We start from the raw sequence: 15,916 nt of genomic DNA, 5'->3' as shown, positions 1-15,916 counted from the left end.
AGGTGATTATAACCTAGCACACAATCAGTGAACATCTTTACAGACGTGAGGTGTGTTTTTGCAGGTTTTTAATGGAAATAATGTTTCGTTTTCACCATAAAAAAACATTGACGGAGGGAGAAGCCTCACATAATTTTGTTTGTGATTTCTACCCAGACTATTAACAGATGAATGCATATATGTTCGTATATATTTCTTCTTATTATAAAAAAAAAGCAATTAAGAGCGTATACATACAGACACTATAAAATAACCAAAGACAAAGCTGGTTTTTTTCTTTAAAATGCCGGCGCGCCGTGAACGTCACTTCCGCTGCCGGGCTGACGTCATGCGCCCCAGCAGCCGGCCACACGGAAGATCCCGAGAGCTCTCGAGTGTGTTTGTGCTCTGCGGACAACACGTGTCTCGGCGCGACAGCTACCCGCGATTGACCTCCGATCACGGTAGGGACCCTCTGATATAACGCGGGGTAGGCGTTTTCTGGAGACGGGTACAAGGACTCCTAACTCGGTGGATGGTTGTTTTTAAAGAGCAGGTTGGAACGGCGCCTACCAATAGGGAGTAAGAGACCGAGTCTGACGACCTACAGGATCAGTGACCGCAGCCTGGACACAGACACTGGACACAGGCAGACCTGGCTGTCCAGAGAGGACAGGCTCAGTGACCACAGCCTGGACACAGGCAGACCTGGCTGCCCAGAGAGGACAGGCTCGGTGACCACAGCCTGGACACAGACACTGGACACAAGCAGACCTGGCTGTCCAGAGAGGACAGGCTCAGTGTCCACAGCCTGGACACAGACAGACCTGGCTGTCCAGAGAGGACAGGCTGAGTCACCACAGCCTGGACACAGACACTGGACACAGGCAGACCTGGCTGTCCAGAGAGGACAGGCTCAGTGTCCACAGCCTGGACACAGACAGACCTGGCTGTCCAGAGAGGACAGGCTCAGAGTGACCGCAGCCTGGACACAGACACTGGATACAGGCAGACCTGGCTGTCCAGAGAGGACAGGCTCAGTGACCGCAGCCTGGACACAGACACTGGACACAGGCAGACCTGGCTGTCCAGAGAGGACAGGCTCAGTGACCGCAGCCTGGACACAGACACTGGACACAGGCAGACCTGGCTGTCCAGAGAGGACAGGCTCAGTGACCACAGCCTGGACACAGGCAGACCTGGCTGCCCAGAGAGGACAGGCTCGGTGACCACAGCCTGGACACAGACACTGGACACAGGCAGACCTGGCTGTCCAGAGAGGACAGGCTCAGTGTCCACAGCCTGGACACAGACAGACCTGGCTGTCCAGAGAGGACAGGCTGAGTCACCACAGCCTGGACACAGACACTGGACACAGGCAGACCTGGCTGTCCAGAGAGGACAGGCTCAGTGTCCACAGCCTGGACACAGACAGACCTGGCTGTCCAGAGAGGACAGGCTCAGAGTGACCGCAGCCTGGACACAGACACTGGATACAGGCAGACCTGGCTGTCCAGAGAGGACAGGCTCAGTGACCGCAGCCTGGACACAGACACTGGACACAGGCAGACCTGGCTGTCCAGAGAGGACAGGCTCAGTGACCGCAGCCTGGACACAGACACTGGACACAGGCAGACCTGGCTGTCCAGAGAGGACAGGCTCAGTGACCGCAGCCTGGACACAGACACTGGACACAGGCAGACCTGGCTGTCCAGAGAGGACAGGCTCAGAGTGACCGCAGCCTGGACACAGACACTGGACACAGGCAAACCTGGCTGTCCAGGGAGGACAGGCTCAGAGTGACCACAGCCTGGACACAGACACTGGACACAGGCAGACCTGGCTGTCCAGAGAGGACAGGCTCAGAGTGACCGCAGCCTGGACACAGACACTGGACACAGGCAGACCTGGCTGTCCAGAGAGTACAGGCTCAGTGACCACAGCCTGGACACAGACACTGGACACAGGCAGACCTGGCTGTCCAGAGAGGACAGGCTCGGTGACCACAGCCTGGACACAGACAGACCTGGCTGTCTAGGGAGGACAGGCTCAGAGTGACCACAGCCTGGACACAGACACTGGACACAGGCAGACCTGGCTGTCCAGAGAGGACAGGCTCAGTGACCACAGCCTGGACACAGACACTGGACACAGGCAGACCTGGCTGTCCAGAGAGGACAGGCTCGGTGACCACAGCCTGGACACAGACAGACCTGGCTGTCTAGGGAGGACAGGCTCAGAGTGACCACAGCCTGGACACAGACAGACCTGGCTGTCTAGGGAGGACAGGCTCAGAGTGACCGCAGCCTGGACACAGACACTGGACACAGGCAGACCTGGCTGTCCAGGGAGGACAGGCTCAGTGACCACAGTCCGGTCGTAAATTTGAAAGAGGCTAGGTTGTTCTCTGATCTCATAGTGGAATTTAGTTGGGACGACAGCAGGACCACGTTCACATTCACATGCAGACCCGGTCTCCCACCCCAGTACTGACCCGGCCCGGCCCACCTGAGATCTGAGACCCGATGAGGTGTTCTAGACCAGAGGGGAGGGCGCCCCCTGCTGGTCTCCTGGCGAGTTACGTACATCTGAGACCTGGTTTCCCTCAGAGGGTCTCCCACCCCAGTACTGACCCGGCCCGGCCCACCTGAGACCTGAGACCCGATGAGGTGTTCTAGACCAGAGGGGAGGGCGCCCCCTGCTGGTCTCCTGACGAGTTACGTACATCTGAGACCTGGTTTCCCTCAGAGGGTCTCCCACCCCAGTACTGACCCGGCCCGGCCCACCTGAGACCTGAGAGCCGATGAGGTGTTCTGGTCCGGAGGGCACCGGCACCACTCTCGGCAGCAAGGCCCGGCTGGGCCCAGCCGGACTGACACGGGGGGGTCGAGAACGGGGTCGTGGCAGTGCGCGCCGGTCGCCCCGAATTGATCGTTTTCCCTCCGCAGCGATGTCGGCAGACGCCCTGCCCGGCTCCTGTTTCCACGGCGACCCGCAGTTCTGCCCGGAGTGTGGCACCGTGCTGCCCGTTCCCGGCGTGGAGGACGTCCTGAGCTGCCGGCGCTGCGGCTACGACATCGGCGTGAGCGGTCAGTGGCTCAGAGTGATTGATGATCGATCGATTGATGGATTGGGTGATTGATGGATTGGGTGATTGATGGATTGGGTTTCCCTTTTTACGTTTTCAACAGTGTGTGAGGGTGGCCTGTGGGTGGCGCTGTTTGGCACCAATTAACCTTACCAGACCCCCGGACCAACTGAACCGGAGTCACAGACCCCTGGACCGACTGGACCGGAGTCACAGACCCCTGGACTGACTGGACCAGGGACACAGACCCCCGGACTGACTGGACCGGAGTCACAGACCCCTGGACCGACTGGACCGGAGTCACAGACCCCTGGACTGACTGGACCAGGGACACAGACCCCCGGACTGACTGGACCGGAGTCACAGACCCCTGGACTGACTGGACCAGGCACACAGACCCCTGGACTGACTGGACCAGAGGACACAGACCCCTGGACTAACTGGACCAGAGTCACAGACCCCTGGACTGACTGGACCAGGCACACTGACCCCTGGTCCACCTGTGTGAGAGGGGATTTGTCTGGATCGGAGCCCCAGGTGTGTGCAGGGCTCAGTCCCTCAGGAGTGTCCTCTCTCCCCCTCTGTGCTGCAGAGCTCGCTGACCAGGTGGTCACCTCGTCGGTCGTCTTCAACAGCCTGGAGTCCAGCAGCACCGCCGTGATGTCCGAGGAGGAGGGAGAGCTGAAGGGCCCTGTGGTGAGTGTCCGGGGGTCGCTGGTCCCTGACCTCTGACCTGGGGTCACTGGTCTCTGACCTCTGTCCTGCGGTCACTGGTCCCTAACCTCTTTCCTGGTGTGGCTGATCCCTGACCTCTGTCCTGGGGTCACTGGTCCCTGACTTCTGTCTTTGTATGGCTGATCCCTGACCTCTGTCCTGGGGTCACTGGTCCCTGACCTCTGTCTTTGTATGGCTGATCCCTGACCTCTGTCCTGGGGTCACTGGTCCCTAACCTCTTTCCTGGTGTGGCTGATCCCTGACCTCTGTCCTGGGGTCACTGGTCCCTAACCTCTTTCCTGGTGTGGCTGAATGGAACAGGACGGACCGACACACTGATTCATTGACAGACTGACACGCTGAGTGACTGTCCTCACAGACAGACAGACAGACAGCCCTGATACGCTGCCTGACCCCCTGGCCCTGCTGAATCAACTGACCTATGACCCCTGACCCATGTCTCTGCCCCCAGATTGACCGCAGGTGCTCTCGCTGCGGCCGGGAGGGGATGGTCTACCACACCCGACAGATGAGGTCCGCCGACGAGGGACAGACCGTCTTCTATACCTGCACCCACTGCCGGCAAGTCGATCAGTCTATCGAGTCAATCAGTCACTCGATCAGTCTATCGAGTCAGTCAGTCAATCGGTCGAGGACAGGACAGGAAGCTCTTCTGTACACAGAAGGGGGTGGGGGTGGGGAACAGGCCGCCCAGTCCGTGTGGTTGAAGCCGATACCCTGGGGCTTCTCTCCAGACACAGCTGGGTGAGCTCCTCCAGTCAGGACAGGAGGCCCTTCTGTACACAGAGGGGGGTGGGGGTGGGGAACAAGCCGCCCAGCCCTGTGGTTGAAGCCGATACCCCGGCTTCTCTCACACAGACACAGCCCCTGTGTCCGGTCTCGCAGTCTTACACACTGCTGCGTGTTTCAGGTACCAGGAGAAGGAGGATTCGTGAGGGCCGCCGAGGGGTGGGGGGGGCACCTCTCTGTGTCTCCTTCCCCGCCCATGGGCCGCAGAGGGACCGTCCGAGCAGCGGTCAGCTCCCGGAGGGCAGAGGGGCCGAGGCCTCACCGGACACCACCCCCCAATTCTGAACCCAAAGCTCTCCAGGACCGGAATCCCGGAAACAGCCAAAACTGGACTCTTCAGAGTTCCGGTTCTGTCCTCTGCTCCCCCTACTCCGCCAGAGTCTGTTTTGGGCGTTTTCATGGAAAACAAAATAAACGAAGATATTTTTGTTTTACGTCTCCTTCCACCTTTCTCACAGCTCCCTCTCCAGTCCAGGGTCACAGACTGGGGGAGCTAGTGTCTGTCCCAGCAAGCAACAGACACAGGGCAGGGCTCACCCTGGACAGGACAGCGGTCCATCACAGGACACACACACACTCACACACCCTGGACAGGACACCAGTCCATCACAGGACACACACACACACACACACACACTCACACACCCTGGACAGGACACCAGTCCATCACAGGACACACACACACTCACACACACCCTGGACAGGACACCAGTCCATCACAGGACACACACACACTCACACACACCCTGGACAGGACAGCAGTCCATCACAGGACACACACACACACTCACACACCCTGGACAGGACACCAGTCCATCACAGGACACACACACACTCACACACCCTGGACAGGACACCAGTCCATCACAGAACACACACACACACTCACACACCCTGGACAGGACACCAGTCCATCACAGAACACACACACACACTCACACACCCTGGACAGGACACCAGTCCATCACAGGACACACACACACTCGCACACCCTGGACAGGACACCAGTCCATCACAGGACACACACACACACTCACACACCCTGGACAGGACACCAGTCCATCACAGGACACACACACACTCACACACCCTGGACAGGACACCAGTCCATCACAGGACACACACACACACACCCTGGACAGGACACCAGTCCATCACAGGACACACACACACTCACACACCCTGGACAGGACACCAGTCCATCACAGGACACACACACACTCTGGCCACTGTGTGTTCGTTAGGGGGTTGTCTCTCGGTCTCTGTGGTGTCCAGCTGTCTTTCTGTCTCCTCACCCTGCTGGATGGCGTCTTTATTTTCGGCAGCGTGCTGTGTGTCTCGCCCCCGAGAGTGGACAGGCCCCGACCTGCTCATCCTCTCACTGCCCTGTCTGGGCTAGAGTGGCCCTTCCCGCCGGCCGTCACAGCGCCCTCTGCTGGGCGGTGGGCGTCAGTGTGTGTGTGTGTGTGTGTGTCGTGGGGGGGGGGGGGGTCTCGCGCTGTGGCCAATCGGGGCTCAAGCCCTCCCCTCTCGCGCAGTGAGGGGGTCCGCCGGCCCGCCGGCTCGCGCTCACACGATGGACGGGCTGCGCGCGAGGGTGGCTCTGCTGCTCCTCTTCACGCGTGAGTACGGGGCACGCGTGGACGCGGGCGGAGGCGGGTGGGGGGGTCAGAGAGGCAGAGACCCTGAAAAAACTGCCCTGCGGTGCGAGACCGGGCACGGGGAAGGAAGGGAGGAATATTATCATCTCGGGCCTCCGTGAAACGCGTCTTATTCCACACTCCCTGCAGTTCCCGCGGGACGTGGGTCGTCACTGCCAGAAATCCCTCGATACCTGTCACATAAACCCGGCGGGATGAGGATTAAATAACTCCACATTACAGAGTAACAAAGTGTTCGCTTTTTGTGAAATTCAGATTCTCCTGTGGCGAGACCGGCTTTGACCCCGCGGTGCCGCGCGACGTGTTCGATCAATTAAGTGTTTTCATGTTTTTCATTTTTAGCAAAAAAAAAAACACGGAACGACGGAACCTTTTTGGGTTGTTTTTTTTTTTAAATTAAAAATGTAGATTAGTGCGTTTTTTTTTTGGTCCATCTGATTTTTGTTTTCACGTATGAGCCGGGGAAACTCGAGACCGCGGCTCTCCACGGGCGCGGTCCCGATCCTGTCCACGCAGGGACATTTTTTAAATTAACGAGCAAATTGTTTTAAATTCCTCTTCAGTTGCTGGTTTTTTTGGGGTTTTTTTTTTTTTTTAAACTCCTCTCGCGTTTCCTGGGCCGGGACACACGACTCCAGACGGTGACACGTCTCCACAGAACCGGGGGGGGGGGGGGGTACGAGACAGATTTTTCGTCCCCCCTCAGGAGTGGACGTGGGGTCGTGTAACCGTGAGGAGGAGAAGGAGACTTCGGGGACCTCTCCCTTTTCCTCCAGACTTGGCTGGCGTTTCTATTTTTCAGACCGCGAAAACGCCGCTGTTTGGAGGGGGGGTGGGGGGGAGGATTCAGAAGCCGGAGCCGAGTCTTGTCGTGAAAATGAGGGGGGTCCGATTTTATTCCCCCCCCCCCCCAGCGAGAAGACGCCTCGTCTCTTTTGACTCGGCCCAAAGTTTCTGCATTTTTTTTTTAATATATATATATTTTTATTTTTTTTTTGGTCGGGGGCGCAGGTGTTCCTCGCCGCGGTCCTCGGGTCTGTATAATCTCCGTACTTCACGGTGAAACCTCAGAACTCAACATCCCGAGCAAACACTGCCCGCTGTACCGCTCGCAAGACTCCTGCCTCTGTCTGATTTATCCGCGGCTTGGTGCTGCGCGCCTTCCCTCCTTCCTCTCGTCCCTGCGCTCTAGAGGCATCGTGATTAATTAATAAGTAATAATCATTATTTTAAAAAAAAAACTTTATTTTATATAGCGCCTTTTAAAGGCGGCTTCTCGAAGCGCTTTACAGGACGACGACAACAATAAATAAAGAAGAATACACCAGATAAGACACAATGACAGCACACAGAGGAGACGGGGGTGGTGGTACTGAGAGCAGCAGAGGGGTGAAGGATGAGACCAGTTCAGGAGAGGCTCTTCTGAAGAAGAGGGTTTGGAGTCTGGATTGGCAGGAGCTGAGAGAAGGGGGCTTTCTGATATCCTGGGGGAGAGAGTTCCAGAGTTTTGGGGGCGCAGCAGGAGAAGACCCTGTCACCCCTAGAGTGTAGACGGGCTTGGGGGGACAGACAGGAGAGCAGAATTTGAAGAGCGGAGGTTGTGCCATTTCCATACGAAGTATAACATCAGATCGGACTCCTTAATTCTGCCATTCACATTTACACGCTTAAAGAAAACGCTGTGCAGGCCTGTCAAAATCCACACTGTACTGCTGCAGCTCTCGCAGATAAATGTATCGGAGTGTCTTTTATACTAATAATGATCATGATAAACGTTATTTTATATAGCGCCTTTAAAGATGGCTTCTCGAAGCGCTTTACAGGACGACGACAACAATAAATAAGAAGACTACACCAGATAAGACACAATGACAGCACACAGAGGAGAGCGTGGGTGGTGGTACTGAGAGCAGCAGAGGGGGTGAAGAACAGAACCAGTTCAGGAGAGGCTCTTCTGAAGAAAAGTAATGTATTTTTGGAGGGGAAAAAAAAAGAGCTTTAAATCTCGGCAGAATTATCTTCATCCTCGCCCTGGTTCTTTTTCTGTGTGTTTTTTTTTTGTGTGAAATTGTTATTTATTGTTGTTTTAATAAACAGTTATTTTATTGTCCCCCTCCGCAGTGTCCAGCGCCCGGGCGGGCCCCGCGCGGCGGACGGTCCGGCCGGGGGACGACGTCACCCTGCCCTGTGACGTCAGGCACGAGGGCCGGACCCTGTGGGTCGCCCACCGGCGCGGGGAGCCGCCGTTCCTCTGGGTGTCGGTGCAGGAGAGGACCGGGGGGTCCCGCGGCCTGCTGAGCTTCTCCGAGGGCTCGGACCCGCGTCTCTCCGCCGAGCTGGACACCGCCAATCGGACCTTCAGCCTGGCGGTGGCCAACGCCTCGGAGCGCGACCTGGGGCTGTACTACTGCGCGTCCAGTGCTGGGGCCGCCGGCGTGAGGCTCGGCAGCGCCACCTGGCTCGGCTTCGCCGCGGGTGAGGGTGAGAGTCCCGAGACCGCGCGTCCTTACGCCAAGAGAGGCGGGGGGGGGAACAAGCTGCCCAGCCCTGTGGTTGAAGCCGATACCCTGGGGCTCCTCTCCAGACACAGCTGGGTGAGCTCCTCCAGTCAGGACAGGAGGCTTTACTGTACACAGAGGGTGGTGGGGTGGGGAACAAGCTGCCCAGTCCGTGTGGTTGAAGCCGATACCCCGGCTTCTCTCCAGACACAGCTGGGTGAGCTCCTCCAGTCAGGACAGGAGGCTTTACTGTACACAGAGGGGGGCGGGGGTGGGGAACAAGCTGCCCAGGGCGGGGGTGGGGAACAAGCTGGTTGAAGCCGATACCCCGGCTTCTCTCCAGACACAGCTGGGTGAGCTCCTCCAGTCAGGACAGGAGGCTCTACTGTACACAGAGGGTGGTGGGGGTGGGGAACAAGCTGGCCCAGCCGTGTGGTTGAAGCCGGTACCCCGGCATCTCTCCGGACACAGCCGTCTCTCGGCGTCCTTTCGAAATCCCGGCGGAGAGCGAACGCGCCCCCCACCGACCCACCCACCCCACGGGGGCCGCTGCGGAGCGCGAGAGGAAACTTCTTCGCGGGTGGGCGTCGCGCGAACACGCCGGCAGTCGACGCCAGTCTCGGTTCGCTCGAATCGACAAGAAAGGCCCTCGTTTACAAAATACCAGGAAAACGTATCATTTGGCAAATTTCAGTTGATATGTGTCAATATAAAAAGGTAAAGGTAATATAATAAGAAGTATTATGATGTGTTTGTGTTTTAAATGTGGGGGGGGGGGGAATATGTTAACATATTAGACCATCCACGCCTTCCCGAACCCTCGAGTCGCGTTTATTATTATTATTATTATTATTATTATTATTATTATTATTATTCTAGTGTAAGTGAAGGTTGATTCCGAAGCCCGGTCGACGGCTCCGCAGCCGAAACGTTGTGTCTTTCCTTTTCAGCGTGGAATAAACCCGCCCTGGTTAATTACTAGTTGTGATTGTCGTCTGTCTCCCCCCTGACTCTCCTGCGGGGGAAAGGGGAGAGACCGCCCGCAAGCTCCGGTTCCGTCCTGCTCACCTGTTTCGTCGCGTGTTTGTGTGTGTGTGTCTGTGTGTGTTTTGTGTTGTTGCTGTTGTCGTCCTCCCGACAGAGAGCCGCCCCCCCGCCGCCGACCCCCCGGACTGCCCGGCCTGCTGCCCGGCCTGCTGGCCCTCGCTGGCCGGCCTTGCGGCGGTCTCGGTTCTGCTGGCGCTGGGCGGCGCCGCCTGGGTCCACCGCCTCCGGCGCAGAGCAGGTGAGGACGGGGCCGGGGTGTGGACCGCTGAGGGGGACAGACGGAGAGACCCCCCCCCCACACCTCCTCCTGCGCGGGTCCGTGCGAGTTCAGGCCCTTGCTGTGTGCAATATCGAGATATGACGGTAGAAACAGGGGGCAGCCGGTACGAAACTGTACTTGTTTTAATTTTTCTGCTCCTCCGTCCCAGGGGACGAGTCTCCGGAGGACCGACGACAGGCCCGGAGAGAAGACGCGGGCAGCGTGAGTTGGGTTATTTTTAAAAAAAATTATTTATGCTTCACACACAAAAAAAAAATTTTTTCACAATTCACCATACAAACGAGAGCACATTACAGCAAGTCGAGACAGGAAAAGATCGTCGGCGGGTTGCACAGTACTACATCAATTCGAGCTGTGAAAAAAAAAAGATTAAACGCCCTTAAATAAAAAATATCCGCACCGCTTTCAGATTTGTGCACTTCGACCTCCAGTTTAAACCGCTCGAACGCGGGGGTCTTGCCGGACCGCCTCATTTCACGTACATAATAACGCGCCGTTATAATACTTAACAGTTTATTACAAACGACGCAGGCAGCGTGAGTACTTGCTAAAGTACTTGTCGTGTGAGTAAAGAAAAAGACGACTTTATTAGCGTTATGTCTCCTGTTGTTGTGCGTGCTTGAAAAGCCGGTCGTGGTGTCGCTACTACCAGCGGGGTCTGGGCAGCGGGAAGGACAGGGCGGTCTTTCTCACGCCCGGGCGTGCGTGTCTCCTCTCCTCGCAGGGAGACGGCGGGACCACGGACTACGCCGCCGTGGAGGTGCCGGTGCTGACGGGCCGCCCGCGTCCCGGGCCAGCGCCCCCGCCCCCGCCTCCGGGGCTCTACTCGGAGATCTCCAGCCTGCCCGGAGAGGGGGGGCGGCGGCTGTGACTCGGGTCTGGGGGGGGGGAGACTGTCCTGCCTGCCCGGAGAGGGGGGGCGGCTGTGACTCGGGTCTGGGGGGGGGGAGAGACTGTCCTGCCTGCCCGGAGAGGGGGGCGGCGGCTGTGACTCGGGTCTGGGGGGGGGGAGAGACTGTCCTGCCTGCCCGGAGAGGGGGGGCGGCGGCTGTGACTCGGGTCTGGGGGGGGGGAGAGACTGTCCTGCCTGCCCGGAGAGGGGGGGCGGCGGCTGTGACTCGGGTCTGGGGGGGGGAGAGACTGTCCTGCCTGCCCGGAGAGGGGGGGCGGCTGTGACTCGGGTCTGGGGGGGGGGAGAGACTGTCCTGCCTGCCCGGAGAGGGGGGGCGGCGGCTGTGACTCGGGTCTGGGGGGGGGGGAGAGACTGTCCTGCCTGCCCGGAGAGGGGGGGGCTGTGACTCGGGTCTGGGGGGGGAGAGAGACTGTCCTGCCTGCCCGGAGAGGGGGGGGGCGGCTGTGACTCGGGTCTGGGGGGGGAGAGAGACTGTCCTGCCTGCCCGGAGAGGGGGGGCGGCTGTGACCCGGGTCTGGGGGGGGGAGAGAGACTGTCCTGCCTGCCCGGAGAGGGGGGGCGGCTGTGACTCGGGTCTGGGGGGGGGGAGAGACTGTCCTGCCTGCCCGGAGAGGGGGGGCGGCGGCTGTGACTCGGGTCTGGGGGGGGAGAGACTGTCCTGCCGGCCCGAGCCCCGGAGAGGGGGGGGCGGCTGTGACTCGGGTCTGGGGGGGGGGAGAGACTGTCCTGCCTGCCCGGAGAGGGGGGGCGGCTGTGACCCGGGTCTGGGGGGGGGGAGAGACTGTCCTGCCTGCCCGGAGAGAGGGGGGGCGGCTGTGACTCGGGTCTGGGGGGGGGGGAGAGACTGTCCTGCCTGCCCGGAGAGGGGCGGCGGCTGTGACTCGGGTCTGGGGGGGGGGGGGAGAGACTGTCCTGCCTGCCCGGAGAGGGGGGGCGGCTGTGACTCGGGTCTGGGGGGGGGGAGAGAGACTGTCCTGCCTGCCCGGAGAGAGGGGGGGCGGCTGTGACTCGGGTCTGGGGGGGGGGGAGAGACTGTCCTGCCTGCCCGGAGAGGGGGGGCGGCGGCTGTGACTCGGGTCTGGGGGGGGGGAGAGACGGTCCTGCAGGTCCGAGCCCCGGAGAGGGGGGGGGCTGTGACTCGGGTCTGGGGGGGGAGGGAGACGGTCCTGCAGGGCCGAGCCCCGGAGAGGGGGGGGAGGCTGTGACTCGGGTCTGGGGGGGGGGAGGGAGACTGTCCTGCAGGCCGAGCCCCGGAGAGGGGGGGCGGCTGTGACTCGGGTCTGGGGGGGGGAGAGACTGTCCTGCAGGTCCGAGCCCCGGCGCTTTTCCAGTCTCCATCATCTCCCTCTTCCTCCGGGGGGACCGGACCGGACCGGACCGGACCGGCGCTTTAGAACCAAACAAAAAAAGGGGTTTTGAGGTTCGGAAGAACCGCTCGGGTTTAGAAGACGACGTCGCACCCGGACACGGAGGGGGAGGCTGTGGGGACAGAGGAGCTGGTGTCCGTGTCTCTGCAGGTTTAAAAACGTGCGTGTTTTTTGTTTTGCTGGCCGTAGGGGCCCGGGGTCAATGGGGGTCAACTCCGGGGGGCGGGGGTGTCAGCTCGCGCCGCCGTCTCGTGCGGCTGTGTGGGAGGAGCTCAGGCCAGGCTCCTCGCCTCGCGCTGCTCCGGCTACTGCCCGCCCACGCGGGGCGCGTGTGGTTTTACTGCGTGTGAGCACGAGATGCGCGTGTCGAGTTCACAGCTTTTTATTGATCTCGACACGCGCGAGTTGTTGTCGTTGTTTTTTTTTCCAGCAGCGCCTAGATCGATATCGGTCTGTACAGACAGACGCGCCACATCCGGGGTAGCTGCGTGTCCGGCGCTATACACGGCGGGTCTGCCCCACGCCTGGGGAAGCGGGGGCTGTGGGCTGCAGTACCGCACCTTCCCCCCTGTCCTAGATGATGAGCTCATGTGGTGTGAGTTTGGGTGTCTGGGTGCTAGCAGCAGCAGCAGCAGCACGGTGAGGCAGAAGTCAGCATCGCTGGGGGCCCTGCGTTCAACTGAGGCGCTGGGGTGCTGTCTGTGTGGAGTTTGCATGTTGCCCCCCCCCCCCCGACACTATACTGGGGCAGCAGGACCCCACACAGACCGCAGGGTGAGAGCGCCCCCTGCTGGCCCCACTCACACCTCTTCCAGCAGCAGCCTCAGCTCTCCTCCCAGGAGTCTCCCCTCCAGGTACTGGCCAGACTCACACCTGCTGGGCTCCAGTGGGGCTGTGAGCTGGGTGAGAGCGCCCCCTGCTGGCCCCACTAACCCCTCTCCCAGCAGCAGCAGCAGCAGCCTCAGCTCTCCCAGGAGTCTCCCCTCCAGGTACTGGCCAGGCTCAAACCTGCTGGGCTCCAGTTGGGGGGGGGGGGACGTTCAGTTGGAGACATGGAGCACGACACCCGGAGGGGAAAACTTCAATACTTCCGAATCCTGTGAAACGTTTGTATGTAATAAAATGTTTTTAAGTTTCAAAACAAAAACCCATTTGTTTCCAAATTTTAACACGGGATGGAAGAATATCATCTTTTCCATGATTTTCTTTCTCTCTGGGTGTGGTTTAACAGCCTCGGTAAAAACCGATTATTAATTACCCGCGCAGCAGATAACGACTTTCCGCGACACGGAAGACACGCCCCTGAGTCTCGGGACTGGGCTCCTGATTGGTTCATGGAAGAGACCATAGACCCTCCTGATTGGTTCATGGAGGAGACCACCGACGCTCCTGATAGGTTCGTGGAGGAGACCACACACGCTCCTGATTGGTTCACAGATAGGCGATGATGGACACTCCCGATTGGCTTACAGAGGACGCGGGAGAGGAGGAGACGGAGCCGTGACATTTCATGGCATCTATTCTACGAGTTGTAACCCATCGGTCCCTTTTAAAGAGGGCAGTTTCAGGGTCGAGACGAGGAGGCTCTCGAACGTGTATTTCGAAAGAGTTCAGAAATATCTCATAAGCCGATTTTTTTTTTTTAATTTAGGCTAAGTTCCTCACTTAGTTCAGAAACCCCAGCGCACTTTTCCACACCTCCTGGGCGAAACGAAAGGTTTCAGAAGCCGAGTTGTGGGGAAATTTATCTTCCTCAAAAAATACGTGAAATTTGTCCATGAATCAATCACGCTCGTAAAGCGAAAAGTTTCTTCGTGGGGTCTCGAGTCGGAGGAGGTTCTCCTAGCCCGTTATCGGGGACAGGAGAGACGAGTACACAGTCGTCGAGGAAAACCTCTCTTGATGACGATCATGTCCTTACACCCGTTAAACCCCAAACAGATCGACGCAGTTTCAGTGTCTCGGGAAGGAGAGAAACTCGCAGACACCCTCCACCGAGCCCCTGAAAGGCGAGCAGAGACACTCCGGAGTGGTGCTCTGAAAGGTGACCAGAGGTGACCAGAGACACTCCGGATTGGTTCTCTGAAAGGTGACCAGAGGTGACCAGAGACACTCCTGATTGGTGCTCTGAAAGGTGACCAGAGACCCTCCAGATTGGTGCTCTGAAAGGTGACCAGAGGTGACCAGAAACACTCCGGATTGGTGCTCTGAAAGGTGACCAGAGGTGACCAGAGACCCTCCAGATTGGTGCTCTGAAAGGTGACCAGAGGTGACCAGAGACACTGCTGATTGGTGCTCTGAAAGGTGACCAGAGGTGACCAGAGACACTGCTGATTGGTGCTCTGAAAGGTGACCAGAGGTGACCAGAGACACTCCGGATTGGTGCTCTGAAAGGTGACCAGAGGTGACCAGAGACACTGCTGATTGGTGCTCTGAAAGGTGACCAGAGGTGACCAGAGACACTGCTGATTGGTTCTCTGAAAGGTGACCAGAGGTGACCAGAGACACTCCGGATTGGTGCTCTGAAAGGTGACCAGAGGTGACCAGAGACACTCCTGATTGGTTCTCTGAAAGGTGACCAGAGGTGACCAGAGACACTGCTGATTGGTTCTCTGAAAGGTGACCAGAGGTGACCAGAGACACTGCTGATTGGTTCTCTGAAAGGTGACCAGAGGTGACCAGAGACACTTCTGATTGGTGCTCTGAAAGGTGACCAGAGGTGACCAGAGACACTGCTGATTGGTTCTCTGAAAGGTAAGCAGGGACACTGCTGATTGGTTCTCTGAAAGGTGACCAGAGGGGACCAGAGACACTCCTGATTGGTTCTCTGAAAGGTAAGCAGGGATGCTGCTGATTGGTTCACTGAAAGGCAACCACAGACACTCCTGATTGGTTCACTGAAAGGCAACCACAGACAGTTTTTTTTTTGGCTATAAAAAAATAGGGGGGAAACAGACGTTTCTGATTGGAGCAGCGCCCAGTCTCGGTGGGTCTACTCTCCCTTATGAGCGCGGCCCGGCCGGGCTGTAGATGTTGTTTTGTTCCGCCGCCCACGCCTGCCCTGGTGTGGGCTGACGCTGTTGTCTCACCCTCTCGGTGCCACGCGGGGGCGTGAGAGCAGCCGGCGTGGAGGGCACCGCGCGCACGCTGCGGTTCTGTCACCCGGCCACACAAATTTCCATCGGAGGTCCCCCCCCCCCGAGACGAGACGGTTACTGGCTGGTACGCGCGGTGGGTGAGTGGGTGGGTGTGCGTGCGTGGAAACAGCTCTCGCCGCCGCCAGCGAAGACGCTGTGTTGTTTTTTCTAGATCCCTGCCTGCAGCTGCGGCCCTGAGGGAAGAAAAAGCTCTGCTGCTCTGGTTGTCTGTCTCTGCTGTGTGTGGGCACACGCGTGCCCAAGCCACGCGTGGACCTGTCACGCGGGTTCCTAAACGGGATCTTCCCCAGCTCCGTACAGACCCGGGTCGTTTGCACAAAAACGCACGTTGCAGTGAAAAAAAAAATACAGATCAAGGCAAGACGATCAGCTTTTTTGTTTTTACTGATGCGTCTGAGTGT

General features: G+C 58.6%; 1 protein-coding gene and 1 long non-coding RNA gene across 2 annotated transcripts; both read left to right on the top strand.

Annotated features, from left to right (window-relative positions):
- Positions 1–234: 234 nt before the first annotated feature.
- Positions 235–5,020, top strand: polr1h (RNA polymerase I subunit H). The gene is made up of 5 exons (XM_088908266.1): positions 235–443; positions 2,928–3,068; positions 3,660–3,763; positions 4,254–4,363; positions 4,713–5,020. The coding sequence occupies exons 1-5, from the start codon at positions 284–286 to the stop codon at positions 4,735–4,737; spliced, it is 540 nt and encodes a 179-aa protein (XP_088764392.1). The 5' UTR covers positions 235–283; the 3' UTR covers positions 4,738–5,020.
- A 4,957-nt stretch (positions 5,021–9,977) lies between these two features.
- On the top strand, positions 9,978–10,953 carry LOC148813445 (uncharacterized). Its single transcript, XR_016086228.1, has 3 exons — positions 9,978–10,035; positions 10,226–10,278; positions 10,802–10,953. It is a non-coding gene; the product is annotated as an uncharacterized LOC148813445 (long non-coding RNA).
- Positions 10,954–15,916: the final 4,963 nt, after the last annotated feature.

Source organism: Atractosteus spatula (assembly GCF_055471065.1).
Source record: "Atractosteus spatula isolate fAtrSpa1 chromosome 10 unlocalized genomic scaffold, fAtrSpa1.hap1 SUPER_10_unloc_1, whole genome shotgun sequence".
In the NCBI taxonomy this organism is placed as follows: domain Eukaryota; kingdom Metazoa; phylum Chordata; class Actinopteri; order Semionotiformes; family Lepisosteidae; genus Atractosteus; species Atractosteus spatula.
This window is presented reverse-complemented; position numbering and strand designations above follow the sequence as displayed.